The sequence below is a fragment of the Eschrichtius robustus genome, chromosome 2 (assembly GCF_028021215.1).
Source record: "Eschrichtius robustus isolate mEscRob2 chromosome 2, mEscRob2.pri, whole genome shotgun sequence".
Taxonomy (NCBI): Eukaryota; Metazoa; Chordata; class Mammalia; order Artiodactyla; family Eschrichtiidae; genus Eschrichtius; species Eschrichtius robustus.
The window spans coordinates 20,284,911-20,308,660 of record NC_090825.1 but is presented as its reverse complement, the minus strand read 5'-3'; the positions used below and the strand labels follow the sequence as shown (position 1 = coordinate 20,308,660).

The window sequence follows — 23,750 nt, the reverse complement described above, 5'->3', positions numbered from 1 at the left end:
GTCCCAGAAAGAAATTGTTCAGAAAATTGTTTATTAATCTAAGTCATATATATGGGGTATTTTTAAATTATTGTAGTTGTTTTTACAGGCCATTCCATTGATAGATAAGCTTAATTTCTCCTCTCCATTTCTATTTTTGAAGAAAAAATTGTTTCATTGGGATTCATAAAAATTAATGTATATGTTTCCATATCATTAATATTAAAATAATGCTCCATCTTACTCTGTAAATGTCACACACTCCAATTCAAGATTTGCCCACCCTCCCTTTTTTCCCCTAGTCTCAACAAAATGAGTAACTACTTATTTATTTCTGACCAGATTGTGTTTATTTGCTTTAACATACTTTCAGCTGTTTTCTGGTGCTGGACCATCTTCACTGGTATTTTTTTATTGGATGCAAACTTAAAGTTACTTGATTCAATGCCTTATTTTCCATTTGATATTATGTTACTCACTAGAGCAATTAGAGCAAAATGCTAATGATGATGGTACCAGAATAGCATAGCATATTAGCCATATTCTGGATTTTTTTAAAAAACCCGATATAGACTATATTGGCTGTTTGAAAGAACAGCAGGCATAAAATTATCACTGTGCATTAGAAAATCTATTCAACAATTTCTGATATTCTGAAGTTAATGAACACACACAAACAAGAAATTGTTAAACTCAGATAGTGTATCTTATAGTCCTTTGGATTCATTTATCAAAATGTATCCTTCAAAGAACTAGTCTAACCATTATAAATACAATCCTAATATAATTCTACAAATATAATTCTAATTTTCTCTACTGTCTTTTCCCAGTGTTGGGGATCAAACCAAATACCAACGATGACCAATATCTAAAAGTGTATCAGTATTCTGAATGAGAAAGAATCTCACACAGCAACATAAATTCCTCTGAACTAGTAATCAGACTTTTACTGGCAGTATTGATAGATACGTTTTTTTACGTTTTAAAACTTGTTCATTTTTCTTCCAGCCAAGGAAGAAACTATAAGATAAAATCTTTTATCAGTTATCCTTTTGGTAACAAATTACTTAAATTCCCTGTACTTCATAGATCAATACTCTGATTGCTTTTATAGTATTTCCAAGCTTAATGTGAGAAACTGAAAAATAAAAATGAACTGATATTAAGAAGTAAAAGTTCCACCAACAAAGCACTGATCCTCAAGTGTAGTCTTAATTTAACGCCTGTGTGATAAAAAATTGATTGGATCTCAGTTTCTTCCTCTTAAAAGTAAAGATGGCCTTAGACTAGATAAGCCACAAGACCCCTTTTAGCTTACAAACTTCGTTTTAGACAAATATATTAAAATGAATGCTTTACATGAAATGTTATAAAAACCTGCCACATTTAAAATTACTAGGCTTTCATTAAATAATTGGCCGTTAAAATATTTATTTAAATTCAGTGGATTGTATAGTTTTAATTATTAAACTAATCAATATAAGCAAATGAGTTATAATTAACCACATCCAAATTTAAAAAGTTAAATAATAGGAAAATGACTTTTAAGTGTGCATAGTACCAGTTGTTCTGTTTTCATTAATTGTCATGTACCTTGCCATGTCCTTTATCTGCTTGTGAATTTACAAGGAACACAGCAGGTTGTGAATTTTTAATAGGCTTTCCTCAAGGACAGAAAAGGTCAGTATTAACATAAAATTCTTCTTAAGGATTTGTGGCACAAATGTTTCACACAGGGGTTACTGAGGAACTAAAGCCACAATAATCTGATTTTTTTTCTATGTTTAAAGAAACCTTAATATCTCACATAATAAAATAGCACGAGGTCAAATCAATATAAAATTTATTTCAGAGTAGACGCTTTAAGTTATTTAGCACTTGATCCATAATCCCACATCTCAATAGCACAAACAACTAACTGATTTTGTTTAATTAAATATTTAATAAATCCAAGTATTGATAACTAATATCCAAATGAAAAAAGGAAGAGTAGTGAGAAAGCTACAGTTATAAGGACTAACCCCTGTCTGATCATTGCTTAGTAAATGAGTTGGAATGTAAAATAAAATTTTATCACACACACAAGGAATGACGGAGAGAGACAATACCAGGGTAAGGAGGGAAGAGTATGCAAAAGAAGAAATAATTACAATAATAAAGAGAAACTTGAAAAAGAGAGAGGGAGCTTAGGCAGAGGACTATAATTAAAGAACTTTGTCCATTGGTCTCTTTCTGTAACTTTTAGAAAATCAACATCATCATCATACCCCTTAGTAGTTAACGCCGTCTGCCATCAGGTTCATCTAGGGCAGAAAGCAACTTCCCAAGTCTTAGGACATCTAGAAATGCATGTCTCTGCCTCATAGTGCATATCAATTGCAGTCTCTTTACTTGTCCAATTCTCAAATATGTTTATTAAAATAATATTTCAATAAACATAGACTAATGTCAAGCCCCCAAATATGGTCATTTTTGTCCTTTTATTCTAGTGTTAGTGTTCCATTGTTTCCCTCTGTAAGAAAAGAAAATGCTTTTTCTTTTCTTTTATGCAGGCTCTCACAGTTCAAGAAAAAATTATTATGTCCGGTTTCTTAAAAGCAACATTTATAAATTCATAGATCTAATTCATTTCTCTTAATTATGAGAAGGTAGAAATCCTTTCATTTCCGACTCACGAAACCAACAGTCCAGCTTCCAACCCTCATCTCTTTGATTCCCAACTATCATGTTCAATTTTCTAATCCAACAGAAACTGCCACCCTATGTGGTCCAATTACAAGATTTAATTTTCACTCTCTGTAGTATAAGTGAAGGTAAAAATCCTGCTGTGATTCATATTGCAAAACTGAGCTTTATAAAGATTAAAATCTCACTATACTAGCAACTTTTTTTTTGCACGTCTAACCAATTAGAAGAGCAGAACTGGTCTTAATGATTCCCATCTTGTCTTATTTCCTTCTCCACTCTGAATCTACGTTCTATATTCATCCAGTGTTCTTTATGAGGTGTAAAATTTGTAAAATGCAAAAATAATTCCCAGGTTTTAACCTCTACTCATTCTTTATCACGTAACTTAGGTGATATATGCTTAAGGAAATCCTCACTCATTCCTGTAGGCTAGTTTAGGGACTATCCTGTGAATTTCCATTACACACTGTGTTTGAATCTTCCATAGCACTAGGATGGAATTGTTCATTTACTTTTAGAACTACCTGATTCTTATGAGAGTAAATAAATATTTCTCAATTAAAATTGTTGAGTGAATAGACAATAAACATCATAACTGTCCAGTACAAATCACAAAGTTATATGATCAGATGATTGATAATATCAATAATCTTTTCTTGAATATTTTGATTCCCAGACAGAATAAGAAATATGCAATGCTTGTATCTGTCATTTGGAAAATTGCCACATTATTGTACATTTATATAATTGGAAAGTTTCTCAGCAACTATGTGCATTTTCAGTTACTAAAAAGCTTCAGTCTTGTGACTTTTTGAGACTAGTTCCCTGGACAACACAGTCATATGTTACTTCTGAGAGCCGTTTAGTTAAAAGCAGATATTTCTTGTTTCTCAACCTTACTTTGTTGTTTATGAATAGCTAAAAATGCAGTAAAAAATTATTTGTTACCTGACTTCTATATCTTTTTCTCCAAGTACGTATCCATTTGGAGTTTTTTTCCTATTATATCTGTAATAATGAGTTATTTATCCAAAAATCAGAAAAATGGAGTTTGATCCATATTTAATGGCTAAATGCTGATTATTACAAACCATTAACAAAAATATAGACTGCTTTTGTAAACCCAGCAGTTGTATATAATATATTCTATTACCTATATATTGTATTACCTAACCAGTAATAAAATATATTGGGGAAGGGGGTTAAATATTCATTTAATTTAAACAATTTTGATATCCACATAAAAATGTTTTCACAGCCAAGTTCATTGATATAAGCTCCTATAAAGAAAAAGAAACTTTCAAATAAAGTAACAAAATTCTACTTTAAAGAGAATATAATCAGTGTAATACTTCTACAGGTAAATAGATAAAAATTTTTGTTGATTTAATAATCTAAAGAGCAAAAGTCAAACCTACTTCGATAAATATCTAACTCTATAATATTTTGCATAATGGAAGGATATTGTCTCCAGTTTTTATTTTTCTAAGCTACAGGTCAGTATGCCTATTCTAATTTATTACTATATTTTATATGAATATTAAAAAAGACAACATGCTACAAATGAACTTATTTACAAAACAGAAACAGACTTACAGACATAGAAAAGAAACTTATTACCAAAGGGGAAGGAGGGAGAGGGATAAATTAGGAGTATGGGGTTAACAGATACACACTACTATATACAAAATACATAAACAATGAGAGTTTACTGTATAGCACAGGAAACTATATTCAATATCTTGTAATAACCTATAATGGAAAAGAATTTAAAAAAGAATATATAACAAAATCACTTTGCTGTATACCTGAAACTAACACAATATTGTAAAACTATACCTCAAATTTAAAAAAGACAACATGTGCATGATGATATCGAAGTTATAATATATGCTTTATCAAAACTTAGAAAATCTACACATTCTTTTTCTATTTCTTAGCAGATGAAAAGCAAAATAAAAATTTTAAAGCATAATCTCTTACTGCAAATAAGGAAACATGATCTTAGCATTAAAAAAAATATTGATTGGTGTGGTGGTACAATTAGAGAAAAACTTACAATCCTTGTGTTTTACAAAGGCATGCATGGCTAAGTCTCTCCCTCAGGGTATGAATTCCATGACAGGCAAGGGGATATTCACATCTGGAACCCGCACATCCATTTGCAGACCATCCTTGAAGTACTCGGGACCCATTATTCCCTGCCCAAACATCCTTGAACTAGCTTCTAGATCCTGGAGAGTCTCTTCTCCAAGTCAGTCTACCAACGGCCAGATTTACCCATTTTTATATGTACCCTTAAACCTGAGGGCTGGCCTAGTGTGCATCTGTTAAAAAAGGATATACAATCACCCCTCCACATCTGTGGGCTCAGTGTCTGTAGATTGAACCAACCACAGGTGGTAAACATAGTGCACAATCCATGGGTGGTTGAATCCATGGATGCTGAACCCATGGATACCGAGGGCTGACTGCATTATGCCATTTTATGTAAGGGATTCAAGCATCCTTGGATCTTGGCATCCACGGGGGTCCTGGAACCAATCCCCCACAGATTGGTCCTGGAACCAATCCCCCATCCACCACAGGGCAATTGTGGATGGAATTTGCCCTTGACACATGGGGTCCTGGACAAGCGTTAGCACTGGGGTGGGATGTGGACTAGGCTGATATATCCACATGAATGCATGCCAAGCTCTTTGACGTGATGACTAGATTGTGGAAGATGAGTGTTGTGGGCATAAGCAAGGAGGCAAGAAAAAGGCTTGCCCTACATTGCATTGTTTCTACACAGAACTTGTTGTTTGCAGTTGTTAAGAAGGTAGATTTGACAAGGTAGGAGACTAGATAGAACATATTTTATTTTACAGTTTATTAATTTGATTTATAACTTTAAAATATATAGGTAGGTGTTATATAGACGTCTATTTGTACTCTTGCTCTGAACCCCACAAATATTTCCGGGGCAGTTGTTGTCATTCGTGTGAATCAGAGAATGATGGGTAGGGTTTCTAACATAGAAGCCATGTCTCATGCAACTTTGCCTAACAGTTCTTAAAATATTGCTAATTCCAATAATTAATAATAAGTTTACAGGAAGTAAATTTCTTGCATAATATGAGAGTAAAAGAATTTTCCACTCACAGAAAGAGATGAGAGAAGCAATGTTTACACCAGCATATCAAGACTAATGACTTATGTCTTTGTCAGGAGTTATTTGCCTACGGAAATGGTTATTTACCAAGCAAAGCAAAGAAAGGAGCTGTGTTTGGTTTATTTTTATTACTTTTTTCCATTTAGAATAAAAATCACACTGATATGTAAAAGGCTAGTCCTATTGTTTACAGCATATAGATGAGTGTGATCATACTTATTCAACTCTTATTTCAAGAACTAAGATAACTGACCCTATTTTTCAAAGATGTGACTTGAGAGACCTTCTTTGAATTCTTTCTGCATTATGTATCTTTAGACATTATCATGGATATGCTCATTTTTATTCCCCCTAGCTTCATTCAGACCAAGATAAAGGAGATGGATCCCTCAAATATATTTTATCTGGAGATGGAGCTGGTACTCTTTTCATTATTGATGAAAAAACAGGTGACATTCATGCCACAAGAAGAATTGATAGGGAAGAAAAGGCCTTTTATACTCTACGCGCACAAGCTATTAACAGAAGAACTTTGAGGCCAGTAGAACCGGAGTCTGAGTTTGTGATCAAAATCCATGATATCAATGACAATGAACCAACGTTCCCAGAGGAAATTTATACGGCGAGTGTTCCCGAAATGTCTGTTGTAGGTAAGTTCATTTACAGTGTTTATGATGGTATTCAAAAAGTATAAAAAATAATTATCAAGAAATTCTTAAAATATTATGATCAATTACTTGAAATCATATTTGATTCCCTGCTAAGAGTGCGTGTTTAATTTTCTGAATTATGAAATGAGTCAGGAAAAAGAAAGGATGAATGCATTTCTCACTTCCTATGGGTTTGTAACTTTCTACAATACAATAAATAGACACTTCCTTCAAAAATCCAAGAAAATACCATTGACCTTCAGTAGAAAACTATGAAAATGCAAATTTTTGTCGCATGGATTTGGAGAACAGCTGTGTAAAGTCCTGACTCCAAATATATTATAAGTACACTTAGAACACCATAAACATAGTCTAGAGTCTTTACATATATACTCTAGTCATAATTTGCCTAAAGAGTTTGTCTGGATTACCTAGATGTTATGAACATTGGAGTTAATTAGATTTTCTAACACTTCATATTAAATATTTTAAAACATCCTTTCAATTTAACCATTATATATAAAACTCTGCTGATATAAATCTCTTATTCAAATAAACCAGTTGAAAATCAACAGCTAATCACAAACTGATACAGAATTTAAAGTTAGGCTGCAGAAGCAGTAAGACAGAAGGCTTGAAAAAACTGGAAGTATAACATTCAAGAAAATAGACTTCCTTTTTCAATGTAAATAAATGGAAGGTGTATTTGTAGGCAAAGAAAGTTAAGATTGATTTCATGTTTTTGCTAAATAGAGAACCACAGAAAATTAAACATCAAAAAACAATAACATTTTTTAGAGATAATGTATTTGGATTTAGTAGAATAGATCATTTCTCAAATGTGGGAGAAGTATAAACTGATGAAACAATTCTGATACATTTTTTCCTTGTAACAATTTTAATAGAAAATATCCAACTGCAGTTCTCAAAAGCATTGTTCAGAGATTATTATTTAATATTTACTTCACTAAATCCCAAGGACTTTTGGCAATCACCTTAATATAAAGCCCTTTTATATATTTTGAACTTTATTAAATAGCTTCTAATAGTTCTTGGGACTTGGGATCATCTTGGATTGTTTCTAAATTTAGAATTTAATCTGTTCATAAAATCATATTCTAGAACAGATGTTAATTATTTTTATAGTTAATTAGTGGAGAGAGAGAAAAAAGAGCATACTTACTCCTTTGTGATTAGATATGCCCTTTACACAAAACAAATCTATTATGTGAAAATGAATTTAAATATCAAACCCGAGCATTTGTAAAGTGTCTGCATTTATTATAATCTGATACACTGTAGCATTATCTATTGCATGCATGAAAATACACCTGTTGGCTAAATAAAATATGTTGTTGAATTCAGAGTTTACCTATAATACGCTATATGTGTATTATTTTCATCTAAATTATATATGAATGTTTCTTTAAGAGGTCATTATTAAAGCCAAAAATCACTGAAGTCTTCCATGAAAACCAGTGCTTTTGCTCCTCCTTCTGGTACTGTGCAGAACTAAGCTGAATTTGGATACTTCAGGTACTTCTGTGGTGCAAGTCACAGCTACAGATGCCGATGACCCTTCCTATGGGAACAGCGCCAGAGTCATTTACAGCATACTTCAAGGGCAGCCATATTTCTCTGTGGAACCTGAAACAGGTCAGGAATCATGAATCAGTGTTTGTTCATTTAGTAGTCTTTATGATCTTTGTAAGTAAAAAAAAAAAAAAAAAGGTGGGAAAATAAGAACAAAATCCTAACATTAATACTCACAGAAGAGTGATGACGCCACAGTTAAAGATTTAAGAACTCAAAGTTGAATGATCGAGCGAGCTAATGGGAATATACCTGCTTTTATGTTTTTGCATCTGGGTTTAGGGCACTAGACAGCACATACGATATTCTTTAGGAAATAGAAAAACAACACAAATCGGAAAATATTTACATAGAATCACTTTTACAATTTCTAGACAATAAAAATTAATAGCAAAAGCGTTTTCATCTTTCAAAAATCACTGCTATTTTGGATTTACAATTTGTGAGCTTAATCAACTAATAATTGAGATTTTAATGAGCATAATAAAAGGTTTTCCATTTTCTTCAAGGTATCATCAGGACTGCTTTACCAAACATGAACAGAGAAAACAGGGAACAGTATCAAGTGGTCATCCAGGCCAAAGACATGGGTGGCCAGATGGGAGGCTTATCGGGGACCACCACGGTCAACATCACGCTGACAGACGTCAATGACAATCCGCCGCGCTTCCCCCAGAGTAAGCTGTCTTTAATGGTGTTTGTGCAGGGCAAAAGCTTTAGAGTAAAAAAAGAGAAGAGGAGAAAAAGCAATTGTCAATCATTTCATTTAAAACAGACCAAAAATGTGCTACAAAAATGAAGAAAAAAAAAATATGTATATGCTGATGAATTCACTGTTATCAAGAGATAAAAGTTAAATATTTCAAACATAGTTCATTCAGAGACAGAGGGATCTATGATCACAAAACCTCTCCATATATATACATATACACATGCAAGCTTACATATATACTGTCTCTCTCTCTCCCTCTCTCTCTCTCTCTCTCTATATATATACATATATATACTCTATCATCTAAGAACTATTTCTGTCAGCAAAGGAAATGTTTTATTAAAAAAAAAAAAACAAATTATACTTCTACAATGAATGTGTTTATTTCTACTTAGAATTTAATAAAGAAGATTCTAACTTGAGGGTAAAATTTTTCAATAAAATAACTAATTTGCCATATTGTAAGAACTTAGCCAGAAAGAACTACATAGGGGGAACCTTACAAACTAATCAGGCTTCTATTTAATATCACTGTGTCAGACTTGCATGTAATATCTGTGTTTGGAATGGCAATCATACTACAACATTTTGTATTTCTGATTTATTTATAGACTTATTTTGTGGTTTAGAATGAAACCTTCAAATTCTTAAAATAGGTCAAGAAGAAGTTAAGAACCATTAGCTTCTGACCATATAATTACATTTATTTATTCTCCTTTCTTATGCAAATTTGGTATACATGCAGCTAGAGAGGATGGTATTGGGTCTCAGTGGACACCGCCAAGACTCAGCCAATTTCCTGCTAATCTAAAAGACCCTTTACTTCAAGATGGAATCTCACGTTGTTAGGAAATGTGGCATAAAACACAGGCTTTAGTATGATCTGTGTTTTTAATTTTTAACATTTGCTGTGTATTAACTTCTAAATTGATCTCCCAATTTTAGTTTGTTTGCTTTTTGCCTTAAATAACTTTGTGATAAAGTATTAAAGTGTAAAAAGCAATAGCTTTCTGTGATATTTATATCTTTATACTAAAGGCCATTGCACAGAAAGAATTATAGTCTAAGAATTCACTGTATTATTTTGACTCTTTAAAAGCATTTCACCTCTTTTCTTGTACTATTTTTATCTAACTTTGATTATACACATGATTTTAGTTGAATTGTCTAAAATCACATGTGTGGAAAGATTATACAATTCAGAGAGAATATTCTTGAGTGGACTCATCATATGCTTATGTATTTTTATGATATTTTGTTGGATATTTAAGGTACATGCTCCTCAGGATTGCTACTGTGGCGTTTGGCCCAAAACACAGAGAAGGGTGTTCGCTTGTGCTGTTTTCAAATTATCAGGTTTCAACTTCAGGTTACCTTTAGCATCTGCAGGGAAAAGCAAACCAATAATAAATCTTTATAGTTCTTTTAGAACAGGTCTAAAGACATGCCTCGTTGCACTACAATTTAAATTTCACATTTTATATGTATTTCTAACCACCTCTTAGCATGAGCCTGTTACCAGGAGAATGGACATGCAAATCTAGGAGAACAAACCGTTAAGTGGTTGCATAATCCACAATGAGCAAAAATATTTGTGAAAAAAGTATTTTATGAGTAATAAATGACCATTAAGAGGATTATTATAGTTTAAATTCTCAGGAACATATATACACATGTGTCCAAAATACAATCCATTTAAAAATTATACATTTGATAAGCAAATTAATAGATTCTAACTAAATGGAAAAACTAGACATTTGAAAGATGAAAATATCTGATAAAAATTCATTTTATCATTTTTCTTCTACTGGAACACCTTTATTAATTCATTCACTAATTACTTTCTTTTCTTTTGTTAAGTCAGAATTTGTGGTTGGTATCTGGTAGGCACATTACACAAGCCTGACATAATAATAATGGTAATAATAATAAAAAAAAGAAACAGCAATAGCATAACATGTTTTCTGAATGGCGTTTTTATTTCACCCTGTATCAGGTTATTTACTGACCTACTTTATTTTATCAGAAAAACTCATTGAGGTCAGTATTCTGATCTCCATTCTACAAATGAGAAAACGAACATTATAGACATTAAGGCCGAACTGCAAGTAATGGCAGAGGTGGTTTGAAGTCCATGACCAACTCCAGATGTACAACACAATATATTACGAGAAGTTTTAGAGCACCCTGTATCTTGTCTCATTATTTTTTAATTATAGATGGAAACATAATTTACGGATCTTTATTTTCTCAATTATCTTTTCTCCTATGAATATTTGCAACCGTATCTTACTGTTGGGAACGCTCAGTCATGGCAATTAAAATGTTACTTGATAGTCTAAGTCACCTAACATGTGGAAAACTAGTTTTTAATTTCTCATATCATTTCATTAAATAGCCGAGGTTTGGAGGGAGTTCCACAGCTTATGAAGACCTTCATATGTAGCATATCACTGAAACTCACAACTAACTTGTGTAGACTCATTGTTATTATCATTATACCCAACATACGGAAGAAGTAAAGGAGGTTCAGGGTGGAAATAATAAAGAAGACAAACTAGTACTGCCTAATAGAAATGTGCAAACCAAAAATGTGTGCCACAATAGTAATTGTAAATTTTCTATCAGCCATATTAAAAAAATAAAATAAGCAGGAGACATTTATTTTAATCATATATTTTAACCCAATATTATCCTTTAAACATATCATCAATATAAAACTTATTCAGATGTTTTACATTCTCTTGTTCCATAATTCTTTGAGATACCCTCTTTCATTAAGTATTTTCCAGTTACATCAAGGCTCAAGTCAGACTAATGACATTTCCAGCCAATAGCTTCATGAGGGTTAGTGGCTTGGCTAGTGGCTGCCATACGGGCCAGTTCAGGACAGACTGTGGAGTCATCCTCTTGAATCCCAATGCTGTCTTCTTCACTTAGTAGCTTTTTCACCTTGCTCCACTGAACCGACCTTTTAGTAGAAAGGTACCATTTCAGTGCCTTTCAGTAAAACTGGAGAGCAGTGCCTACCCCATGGAGTGGGAAGACTGAATAATTTAAAGCAGGGGTCCCCAACCCCCTAGCAGTCCGCGGCCTGTTAGGAACCAGGCCACACAGCAAGAGGTGAGCATTGGGGGAGCGAGCAAAGCTTCATCTGCCACTCCCTGTAGCTCCCCATCGCTCGCATGACTGCCTGAACCATCCACCCAACCCCGTCCGTGGAAAAACTGTCTTCCATGAAACCGGTCCCTGGTGCCAAAAAGGTTGGGGACCGCTGATTTAAGGTATATGAAATGCTTGACTCAGTGGCTGGCACTAGTGTATTTATGTGCTCAGTAATATTGATTTGTGCAAGTACTGCTGTATTATTATTATTTTTCAATAATATAAAAGTAGAGTCAAAACTTAAACTTTCATACAGATTGATCCAAATTCCACATTTCCCAATATGGTACATCTGCGGAAGATAAAAATCTCCATCATTTGGAGGGGACAAGGACAAATGAAAGCCCCACATGTCCTCCTTCATTGTTTAGCTTATTTATTGTGTGGGTCTATAACAATCATTCTCAATCAGGGACGGTTTTGTCCCCCAAAGGACATTTAGCAAGGTCTTAAGACATGTTTGTTTGTCTCAACTGGTGGTACTACTGGCATCTATTGGGTGTAAGCTAGGGTGCTGCTAAACATCCCTACAATTCACATGACAAAGAATTACCTGGCCCAAAATGTCATCAGAGGTGAGGTTGAGAAACTTTGATATTATCTGAGGAACTGTTCAAGTGAAATCAGAAATTTTTTTTATCTAAAATTATTTATTGAGAACACTCTTGCACCAAACATTATTTTAGAAACAAGACATATGAATATTGTTTTAAAAAAACCTGTTTTTTTGTCCCTATGACCTTTCATTAAAGCAGGGGAGGCAGATGATACATAAGAAAACAATTCTGTACATGCAAGGTATTGGCTCAGTTCTGGTTAAAGAGAGGAACACAAGTGTTCCAAGGGAGAGGATAAGGGAAGGTCTTGCTCAAGAGGTGATATTTCATTCAAACACTGCAAGATGGAATAGACTCACCATACAAAGAGATGGGAAAGTCCTTCAAGCAGAGGGAACAGAATATGGAAAACCCTGAGTTGGAAGTTGAATGATGTTGAATGGAAGTTGAATATTAAGAAATGAAGACCAGTGTGGTTGGATCTTACCAAACAACAAGGAGGTTAGTGAGAGACTAGATCAGGGAGCCCTACACTCACAGGAACATTGGCAATAGTCAATTATTGTTGGAATTAACAAACGCATAACTGTGTGCCTGATCTAAGTTACCATTATACTCTTGTGGTTTTAGAGGTATATAAATATGTGAACATTAATAGGACATGTACACCTTAGTATGATTCTAAAAGAGAGGCAATGGATTAGAAGGCTGGGGTGCACCTGAACACTGAGTTCCAAAAGTCTTTTAGGTTCTTTTGCTCCAGACATTAAATTGTATTTTCACTACCAAAACAATATCTCTGTTGAAATTATTTCAGAATCCTGGATTACTTCAAGTGACTTTAATTTTAAAAACAATTAGTGAAGAAAAAGTCTATTGCTTACCTTCCACCGATAAGCACTGTGCTTGCAATTAAGCCCATGAAGGTTAATAAGTTTTGTTACCTTTTCAGGGCCCGAGAGTGGGCTCTTGTCTAACACTCTGAAATGAATTGTCCGAGGAGACACACATACCGACAAAGCAAAAGACTTTATTGGGAAGGGGCATCTGGGCGGAGAGCAGCAGGGTAAGGGAACCCAGGAGAACTGCTCTGCCATGTGGCTCACTGTCTCAGGTTTTATGGTAATGGGGTTAGCTTTCCCGGTTGCCTCTGGTCAATCATCTTGCTTGTGCCCATATTTGCTCTGACTCAGGGTACTTCCTGGTGGTGCACGCATCTCAGCAAAGATGGGTTTTAGCATGAGGGTTTCTGGGAGGCTGGCGGGACATATTATGGGCTGGCATCTCCTCCCTCCATTTGGCCCCTCTTGAATTCTCCCATTTAGGTTTCAGTGGCAGCACCATGTTCCTTACTGAGATCTCCTGTTGTGAAACAACTCATGCAAGCAGTTATTATTGTGCCTGGCCAGGGCAGGTGGTTTCCGTCAACAGTTCCCTAACATCTTGATTCCTGATTACAAGTGGTTTACTGTCCAGGAGGGGAGAGAATATTTCAATATGAAATGATATGTCTGACAGAATTTAATGGGCGTACAGAAGAGCAGCACTTTTCCAAATAGGGGGAAGGAGGACTGAGTGCATCCCTTACAGTGAAAGGTTTTCTGGAGAATTTCTCTTTTGATATAAATCTTCTTCAGACTACTAAAAGCAATAAGGGCAGGAAAGGAAGGAGAGTTCATGAAGTTGGAAATTAGCAAAATTACCAATGTAGGATATTAGCAAAGGGCATATTCTGTGCAGGTAAAAAAAAATGGTAAAGGATTGCTTCAAAGCGGTGATGAGGGTTATCTTTGGTGGTGCCTTTAATGTTTGCTTTTCTATTTTTTATCTATTTTTGTAACTTGATACAAGAAAACCAGAATAACAAAGGATAGAAAAGGACAAACGTGACAATTGCTTCGAAGTCAGATAAAATGAGTGCTGAATAGCATAATGAGTGTAATTGTGGGTGATCTTTCCCAATTGGTTTTAGTAGAAATCATTTCAAAGAAGCTGGAGGGTAGTAAATTGAGGAATAAAAGAAAGTCAGGAAGACGATCAAAGAAATAATGCCTGCACTTTAAGAAGCTGAGGTGAACAAGAAAATTAAATAGAAAAGGGATATATTGTAATAGTTAAAAATAAATCCTGGGTTAAGGGTGGTTCAGTAGATAATTTTGAGAGCCTCCTTTGTCCAGGCTCAAAGCAGGAGTTAGGGCTTCAGTGGCCAACCAAGGACATGAACTACTGGAGGAAGGTGTAGAAGATAAAGTGATAATCACAGGAATACATAATATGGTGTCTGGCAATGGGGTAAGTGCATGCAGAAGAGAAAGCAGAATAAAGGACTAGAGAATGGCAGGGGTGCTATTTTAGGAAGCATGAATAGGGGAGACTTCTCTAAGGAGGCCTGAATAATTTTAAAAACTGAAAATGCATAAAATTAGACAATTCAGCTCCTCTAGACATCAGTTTCTACATTTATAATACTTAGAGTGCTACAATTAAGAAATAAGGTCATATATAAAATGTTTTCAGTAGTAACTAACATATAAAGGTTCTCCATACATAAGGATTTTCCTCCCCTTCCTTCTTCCTTCTCAAGGAGTATGACCAGTGTTTCAAATCTTGTTTTTCTTGCTCTGATGCTGTGCTGCTATTCATTAATGGCCCACAAAAGATGAAATAAAAGTGCCTTAAACCAGGAGATAGATACCTATAATCTCGGTGGTGTACCTCATATGAACAAATGAACATCCGTGGATGAGGACTCCAGAGCAAATGTTCCTGCTCTCCAAGCAGTCAAATGTACAATGGTCCTTGAATTTCACTATGTTTCATTGTGCTAACAGAGACAAAAGTTTTACTCCATCACCTATATTCTATCCACCTGGTATTTTCACTTGAATATTTTAGTCTCTTTCACCTCACATCCTTCCTTCTTTCCCTAACATCAGAAAAAGTAAATTCCAGTAAATTACTGGAACCTGATCATTGTAGGGCTTGGCAAAAACACCCGGGACAATGGGATTTGTGCCCAAATGGCCTTTTAAAAAAGCGGCTCTGGAAAAATGCTATGATACTAATTTTCATCTAGACCAGAATCAGTGATTAAGGAATAGCTGATCTGCAGAGGTGAGCACTGAATAGCAGCTCCCAACATCTTTGCCTTAATACAGAAGAGAATGTTGTATGGTAAGACTCTCTCAAATCCATTCCCAAAAAAGAAGAAAAGAAAAAGAAAAAAATGAAAAATAGACATCAGAAAGGAAGGTCCAGGCCTAGAGGAAAACAGTTTACAAAAGCGATTATGTCGATGGTCAGGGTTCCAGTCAACCAGCTGGTGCCTAGGACTTGGCTCTAGTACTTGGATGGGACAGTTCCTAGGACTCAAGAAGAAAGAAAGCAACTAAACATCTGAGATCAGGCAAAAAATTCCAACCCACAGAAAGAGCCAACTCTAGAACATAGTTTGAGAAGACCACAGCTTGTTATTCATATGTAGCTGCTTTCCCACACATTGTATCACAGAGACGAGAGAGATTATTTTTCTCATCCTGCTTAACAGTGAGTATGGCCTCCAGAGAAATCCAGCTCTCATAGAACCATGCCCCTGATCTACTTAGCACTGAGTCACAAACATGTTTGCAGACAGCTTAGGTGGAAAAGTGGAAGCTGAGCTGGGATTTCATGAGGAGAGAAAATTTATAAACTGCATACAAAATATAATATGATTGAGTGATGGTCTTATTTGTATTTATTTATCTTTGACCTCTTAAGATGTTTCAGAATATTATGTATATAGGTAATCAGTGTCAAATTTATGAGAATTTGATATGATATTTATTATGCAAGATTACAGATCTATCCCAAGTGCACTCAAAAGAGTGAAGTTATTGCTGCTTACTATATCTTTTTGCCATGACTTATTGAGAATGGTAACAAAAATCCGTTTTTCATCATTTGGTTGTCAGTTCTGAAAATTAAAACAGAATTTCTCACTTATAGGAAAGTTTTTTTTTAAGATAAATTATAGATGATGGGCACTTGGGTGTACAAATAAATTTAATGAGACTCTAATTTCCTGAGTATTTTGATGCCAACACTTTATATTTCCATCAAATTATATTTAAAGATTATACACAAATATAGCTAATTCAGATGCCATACTATGCAACTGTAGAATCACTCAGCGCCTAGAAGAGATTTCATACCTAGGTTTGTTTGTTTGTCTTAACTGCATGACCTTTATTGGCTACTGACTTTATTTAGCTCATTAAATTACATAAATATGGATTGTCTGATTTGCCTACATTTAAATAAAATAAAGCAACAGTATAAAAATAATAGTAACAGGCACAGTGTTACAGCATGGACTAAACACGGTAAAATATAAAATTAACTCACTCTTCATATCTGTATAATTATAATATAACATAATATATTTATTTACCCCTTTTTATTAGTTCAAGAAAAACTGAAACATGAAACTTAAATCACTTGTTTATGATTCTACAGCTGGAAAAGAAATAACAGCCAGGTTGAGGATCCGGGTTTGATGATTCAAAAATCTGTGCTTCTAACCACTATACCAAGAAAGAAATTGGTACATCAAAGACTCTTTATCTTCCCTGGTACATCTTGCCTTTTGTTAATTCAGTGATTCACTACTTGTATGTAGATTACAGGAACAACTTTAGGTAGGACATACTGAATTCTTACAATGTCCATGCATTTTCATACAAACCCAGGAAAATCAAACCTTTATTTGTTAGTGCTTTTGCATTACCCAAGGACCAAACATGAGTGACTGCTTTGCTGGGATCCTTATGCTGCTTGGCGGATAGATAAACAAGTTTACATGAGACAAGGTCGTTCAAGGAAATGTCTATATGATCTACGCAGGGATTTAAGACACGTACTTTCAGTGAGCTGTGAGACTACCATTATCCCTGCCTGGTACAAGGGAGGTTTGATTTAATAAGTGCTGATTTTCACTTTGTAAATAGAGTCAACCTTGCCTCTACTGGGGATTCTAAGGTAATGTAGGCCCCAGGCTGATCTGCATATTTTAAAATTATCAAGCACATTTCAAGTAGAGCAACAGTCAGGTATGTCCCAAGGAAGATGCTTCAGCCTGAGAAAGAAGGGAATGAAATTAAAAATGTCTCTTTTCTCCCTTTTTTAATCTAAAGAAAATGAATATTCTTATATCCAAAAGCACTGTTCTACAATTTATATAGGCTAGATATAGCTCTGATTTTTACCGTGATCACAAAAATAGCCTCAAATATTTGTAGGATTTTTCCCCATGGTCCTAGTACCTAGAATTTGTAAGAATTACAAAGAAAGAATGTTATTGAAGCATTCTTTGATTTATTAAACACTGATTGAAGCTGTACTATGTGGAAGGATGTATGATAGGAAATAATAATAAACTAATAATTTTACAGAGAGAAATAAGAAACAGAATACATACATAAATGGTTTGCCTTTTGAAAGATTATAAAACACAACACCTCTCTCTCTCTGTCTCTCTCACACACACATACACACACACAAATAAACATATATACACTTTTATTTTATTATATCGTAGTTTCCCTCACACAGTCTCCTTCATTCTTTTGCTTGTGTATATAGGTGGAGTTTGTATATAGGTTGCATAAATGTAAGTATATATGCACATATACACATATATATGCACATATGCATGTAAACTTATATACACACATATAACTGGAGAATGATATAATAACATTCACGCTATAATTGTCAATTAAAGCCTAAATCATAAAATGATCAAACCTTCAGATGTAAGGGGACCAGGAAAGAGAAAAATATTTAAGTGTTTTCCAGGCAGGAAAACAGGCATTGAGGGGGAGAACGTTTTTGTTAGGGAGGACAGAATGAACACAGGCGACATTCAGAGAAATGCGTGTGATTTGGTGTGGCTGGATCCCAGGGCTTGAAGCAGGTGTTGTGAGAGATGAGAATGGAAATATAGCAGAGTCAGCATCATGAAAAGGGTTGGATACAAAAATAAAATGCTACGTATGTTATGTAAGGGAGTATTTTTTAGGAGAGCACCAGGCACAGTTCTTCATTTTGTCTAATTATTCTGGCAGCAACGAAGCACATTGCTTGGATCGGAAGAGCAAAGGTTGATGAGAGTCTGAACTGAAGCTGAGGAGAGGAGGGATTTGAGATATAGTTAAGTAGTTGAGCCGTAGGACGTAGTAATTAGGTCGATAAAAGGTTCGAGGGAGAAAGAGAGCAAAAGATACTTTCTAGTTTTCTACCAGAAGAGCTTGTTTGAAGAGAGACAGGGATTTCAGTTTGATTCGAACGTTTTAAATTAAGATTCCTGCAGAAAGATAGTGGTTTTAAATACCTAGGAGACAGTGAACTATGTTGATCTGATGTACACACACGATATATAAGTGAGAACAGACGTGATGATCTCAGCTAAGCTAAACGTTTAGAGTGACATAACTGAGGAAATGTACGATTTCCAAGTATGATGAAATATATACTTCTCTAAGAAAAATAGAAATTATACAAAAATCCACTTGGCGCTCTCCAGTTATTCCCATGGAAAGTTGCCTTAGACTAAACGATTTAGCATTTTTGCATCATGGGATTCGAAGTCCCTCTGTGTTATGGTATCCTCTAGAACACACTTGGAAAATACCCCTGGGTAGGTATAGAGAGAGCTATATAGAAACAGAACTAGCTGTGCAAATATATTTAGACTCAGTTAAGCCGCTGTTACAGAGTTTTTAGTAAGCCTACAATTTCAGGGAAGACGCATTGCAAAGAGACTGAGTACCTAGTACAATGTAATATGTTTATGAATGACTCTAAGGTTATCTTAACCTCCCCTGATTCTATATACTTTTTATGTTCCTACACATTGCAATTGTGTGTATTTATTGATGCCAGTTAACTTGGAGACAATTTCAAAGAAATGAATCAAGATGGATTCCCTAATCTCTGGGGATCAATGGCAGCTTCTCTAAAAGCTTTGTCCTGTTGCTTTCTTCAATGGCATGAACAGGAAACTAAGACATCTTGCAGCATCTCATTTTGCTCTAATTTAACTTAAATGCCCAAAGCTAAGTTGGTGATCATGTCTCCAGTGCTCACAGAATAGGTTTCTGCCTTTCCTCTAGTGGGAGTCTTCAATTCCAAACCCTCAATCCTCTGTCAGTCTCTGGTGTGACTTTCAGCTCTCAGCTCCTTTTCCTAAATGCCCATTTAGCATTGCATAATTTCCTTAACTGCCCTGCAGTTTCCTCTCAGGAGCTTTATCTTGTTTTTAATTTCTTCCTGTTAAGCTCATTAAAAAACATCTTTTAAACATTATACAATGGAATGGTTTATAAATGTGCATAATTGTGTCATTTTTCTTAGAGAAAGTGTTGTTTGAGATTATTATGCAGCGAAGAGATGTGACAATAAGATTACACACAAAGCAAATAAAAAAATTAAACTAATGTTAAATTATTTTGTTGATTCACATATGTGGTGCTTCTTTCTCACAACTCTGGAAAAGTACAGAGTTAATGTAAGTGTGAATAGAAACAAGGGCAGGGAACAAAGGAAAGAGTCAAATTGTATTTCTTGGAAACTTACTGGTTTTTATCAACAAAACAAAACGGCAGCTGTCTGTTGCCAAGCTTCCAAAGCTACGTTTGCCCTCTTAGCTCTCCCGTTTGTTTTCTGGCATCTATTTTGTTGTTCCTGAGGAAGTCACGCTGTCACATCTCTTACTGTGCCCATCTTATGCCTTTCCTCCAAAGTATCTTACATTGAGCTGTCAGTTACTTCTGTTTCCAGTACACAAATCTGCAGTGTTTTTAATACTCAAGTGCAAAGGTCCTATTGATCAAATTTTTGGTGGAAAAAGTGACCTGGAATACTTAATCTTGAATCAAAAAAAAAAAAACAAAACAGAAATGCATTAAAATTGTTTTAAGTCTTTAATAATGAAAATTTAGATGTTATGTGAGGTCGTTAATAGTCTCAGAATACACTTATTTAAGTAGCCTTATCTTTTGGCCAGTCCTTAGGAAGTATTCTTTGCAGTATTACCATTTAGATTTTTATTTCTAAATACAATTTTTCATAGGTGATATGGAAATGGCGATTACCTTTCTCCTCCTTGCATTTGTGCCTCGCACTTAAGTCGATAACCAAACCAAGAACATACTCACTGGGAAGAAATATTTATCTGCCCTAAACATTAAAAGAGAAGCAAATGATTCAATCAGACACCTGGGAATGAATTTAAAACAACTATAAATTGGAATTGATAGGAAAGCATACCACATAATTAAAGCTTCATCAACTGTAAGATAAAAAATAAGGAGCATGCAAGTAGATGTCTTTAAGGAAACATGAAACGTAAGATGGGTGACAGGTGCTACTTTGCCTTTGTCAGTGTGTGCAGTACAATCTGTCTCCTTTCTGGACCCCCTCCTGCTGCTCCCCCTACACGGTAAACACCCTTGCATGCTCTTAATTAAAGCAATTTCAGTTTGCTTGACAAACTAAGATACTTGTGTTCAACAGACGAGTCTTGGAAAAACATTTAAAAGTATGAATGAATAGCTCTTTCATATCTTTAAAATATAGAAATGCACTTTTTAAACTTTGAAGTAAACCCAATAAATCTCGTCCCTGAATAGATTTCTGAGCATAAATGCAATTCCAGAGAAAGCATTATCCAATTATCTATCTTGGGCACTGAATAAATATTTATTGAATGACTTAATTACTAAAGGTACCATATAATCAAAACGATCATGAATGTGTGTGTTCTATATGTGTATACAACATATATACCTTTAATATAGCTATCTGAATAATGTAACAGAAGAGCTAAATCTATGCTATTTTGATGAATGACCTCAATCTTAATCATTGCTTTTCTGCAAAGTATGGAACTCCTTGAAAACATTTTTATTAGTATTTCAAGGAAAAATAAATATACTTTTGTGCATGTATATACACACACTCACTATGTGTGTGGGTGTGTGTATCCCTTATATATAAAATGATTTAGGCTTATTATAATATGAATCAATGGAACATGATCACTTCCCTGGTAAACCTCAGAAAGTACTGAAAATTAACATGGATAATGCTTACTGTCATCAAAATGAAATAAACTTTGTGATGGAGATCGTCTCTGCACCAACCAAGAAATAAAATGAAGTAATAAGTGATTTTGGATCCTTGACCAGAACTATTATGACAAGTTCAAAGCAGACAGATTTTCAGAATCTAAGCCTGTGCCTAGAAATCCAAGCAATCTCAAAAAAAGTCCAAGCTAAAAATAAAAAGTGGGAGAACAAATTCCCAGAGAATACTCCCAGTGAAATCTATGTGACAGTAAAATTAATGAAACCAAAAAACTCGTTTTTTTCTTTTGTACTCTCTCTCTCCATGTTAAAAAGATCCATGATACAGAATCTTTTTACCATAACCTGATAATCTCCAATAATATCAGGTCAATTTTCTATTTAATGTTTTAAAAAATAATTTGCTTCAGGGAATTCCCTGGTGGTCCAGTGGTTAGGACTCGGTGCTTTCACTGCCGAGGGCATGGGTTCAGTCCCTAGTCAGCAAACTAAGATCCCATGTGCTGTGTACCCTGGCCAAAAATAAAAATAAAAATAATAATAATTTGCTTCAAAGTATTAAATTCATAGATAAAATTTTTAAATGAAAAATAAGCCACCCATTCCATTCTTCCTCACCCATAGCTCTAATCATCACAGAAAACAACTTTAAACTGTTACTCTTTTTAATTCATCTAGGTTAAGCTGTAATTCTTTAAGTAATATTTTCTTGTTATTTTTAAAATATTTTTTACATTACCTTTTGACTTCTTTTCATTATTCATGAAAATGGAGTTTAGTAGCATCTCAGTCTATGCTCCCCTTAATATAATTATGATAACACTTTTTAAAATTTCTCTATTGGTTTTCTTTTTTTTTTTTTTAAACATCTTTATTGAAGTATAATTGCTTTACAATGGTGTGTTAGTTTCTGCTTTATAACAAAGTGAATCAGTTATACATATACATATGTTCCCATATCTCTTCCCTCTTGCATCTCCCTCCCTCCCACCCTCCCCATCCCACCCCTCTAGGTGGTCACAAAGCACCGAGCTGATCTCCCTGTGCTATGCGACTGCTTCCCACTAGCTATCTATTTTACATTTGGTAGTGTATATATGTCCATGACACTCTCTCACCCTGTCACATCTCCCCCCTCCCCCTCCCCATATCCTCAAGTCCATTCTCTAGTAGGTCTGTGTCTTTATTCCCGTCTTGCCACTAGGTTCTTCATGGCCTTTTTTTTTTTTCCTTAGATTCCATATATATGTGTTAGCATACTGTATTTGTTTTTCTCTTTCTGACTTACTTCACTCTGTATGACAGACTCTAACTCCATCCACCTCATTACAAATACCTCCATTTCATTTCTTTTTATGGCTGAGTAATATTCCATTGTATATATGTGCCACATCTTCTTTATCCATTCATCCGATGATGGACACTTAGGTTGCTTCCATGTCCTGGCTATTGTAAATAGAGCTGCAATGAACATTTTGGTACATGACTCTTTTTGAACTATGGTTTTCTTAGCAAATTTAATTGTTATGAAATTTCTTTTATATCCACCATTCTCAGCCTTCCTCTCTGTCTTTCTGTCCCAACAGCATTCTCACTGAAGCACTAAATATATTTAAGAACCTTTTAACTGTCTTTTAAAAAAAGCTCTATAATTTTTAAAATACACTTTTCAAAGTACTATACTATTACCTGTAAAAGTTTGATCTTTAGTCCAAAAATGTATACAAAAGCATACACTGGCTTTCAAAAGTCTTAGAGGAAAAAAGCCAGACATTTTATTTCCCATGTAATGATTTCAACTACTGACTATTAAAGATCCTCTTTAGCGAAGTTGTATTTTCCAAGATGTTACAGGTTTGTGCTTTAGATGTGCAGTGGGTACAGCTGTTCAAAATTTGTTAGTGAAAAACCCTATAGCACTTAGCTTCATTTTAGCAACATTCAGAGTTGCGAACCTAGATTCCTCAGTATTCCCCTTCCAGTATGGGCTGGCTAATCTCTATAGCTCAAGAAAATCTGCCATCCCAGACATTTCTTTTTCACTTTTTGTAACTTGGATACGTAGCTCTGTAGATCTCCTGTATTCCTGTATCTTGATTTAGCCCATTATTTTCCTGGAATACA

At 34.6% G+C, this 23,750-nt stretch overlaps 1 protein-coding gene across 3 annotated transcripts in view; it reads left to right on the top strand.

Annotated features, from left to right (window-relative positions):
* Positions 1–23,750, top strand: part of LOC137755944 (cadherin-10) — a 118,949-nt gene that overhangs the window by 56,352 nt on the left and 38,847 nt on the right. For all 3 annotated transcript variants that reach the window (XM_068532107.1, XM_068532098.1, XM_068532092.1), the window contains exons 2-4: positions 6,177–6,471; positions 8,008–8,127; positions 8,574–8,741. In XM_068532107.1, the coding sequence (XP_068388208.1) occupies positions 6,177–6,471; positions 8,008–8,127; positions 8,574–8,741 (583 nt within the window). The remainder of the gene's footprint in view (positions 1–6,176; positions 6,472–8,007; positions 8,128–8,573; positions 8,742–23,750) is intronic.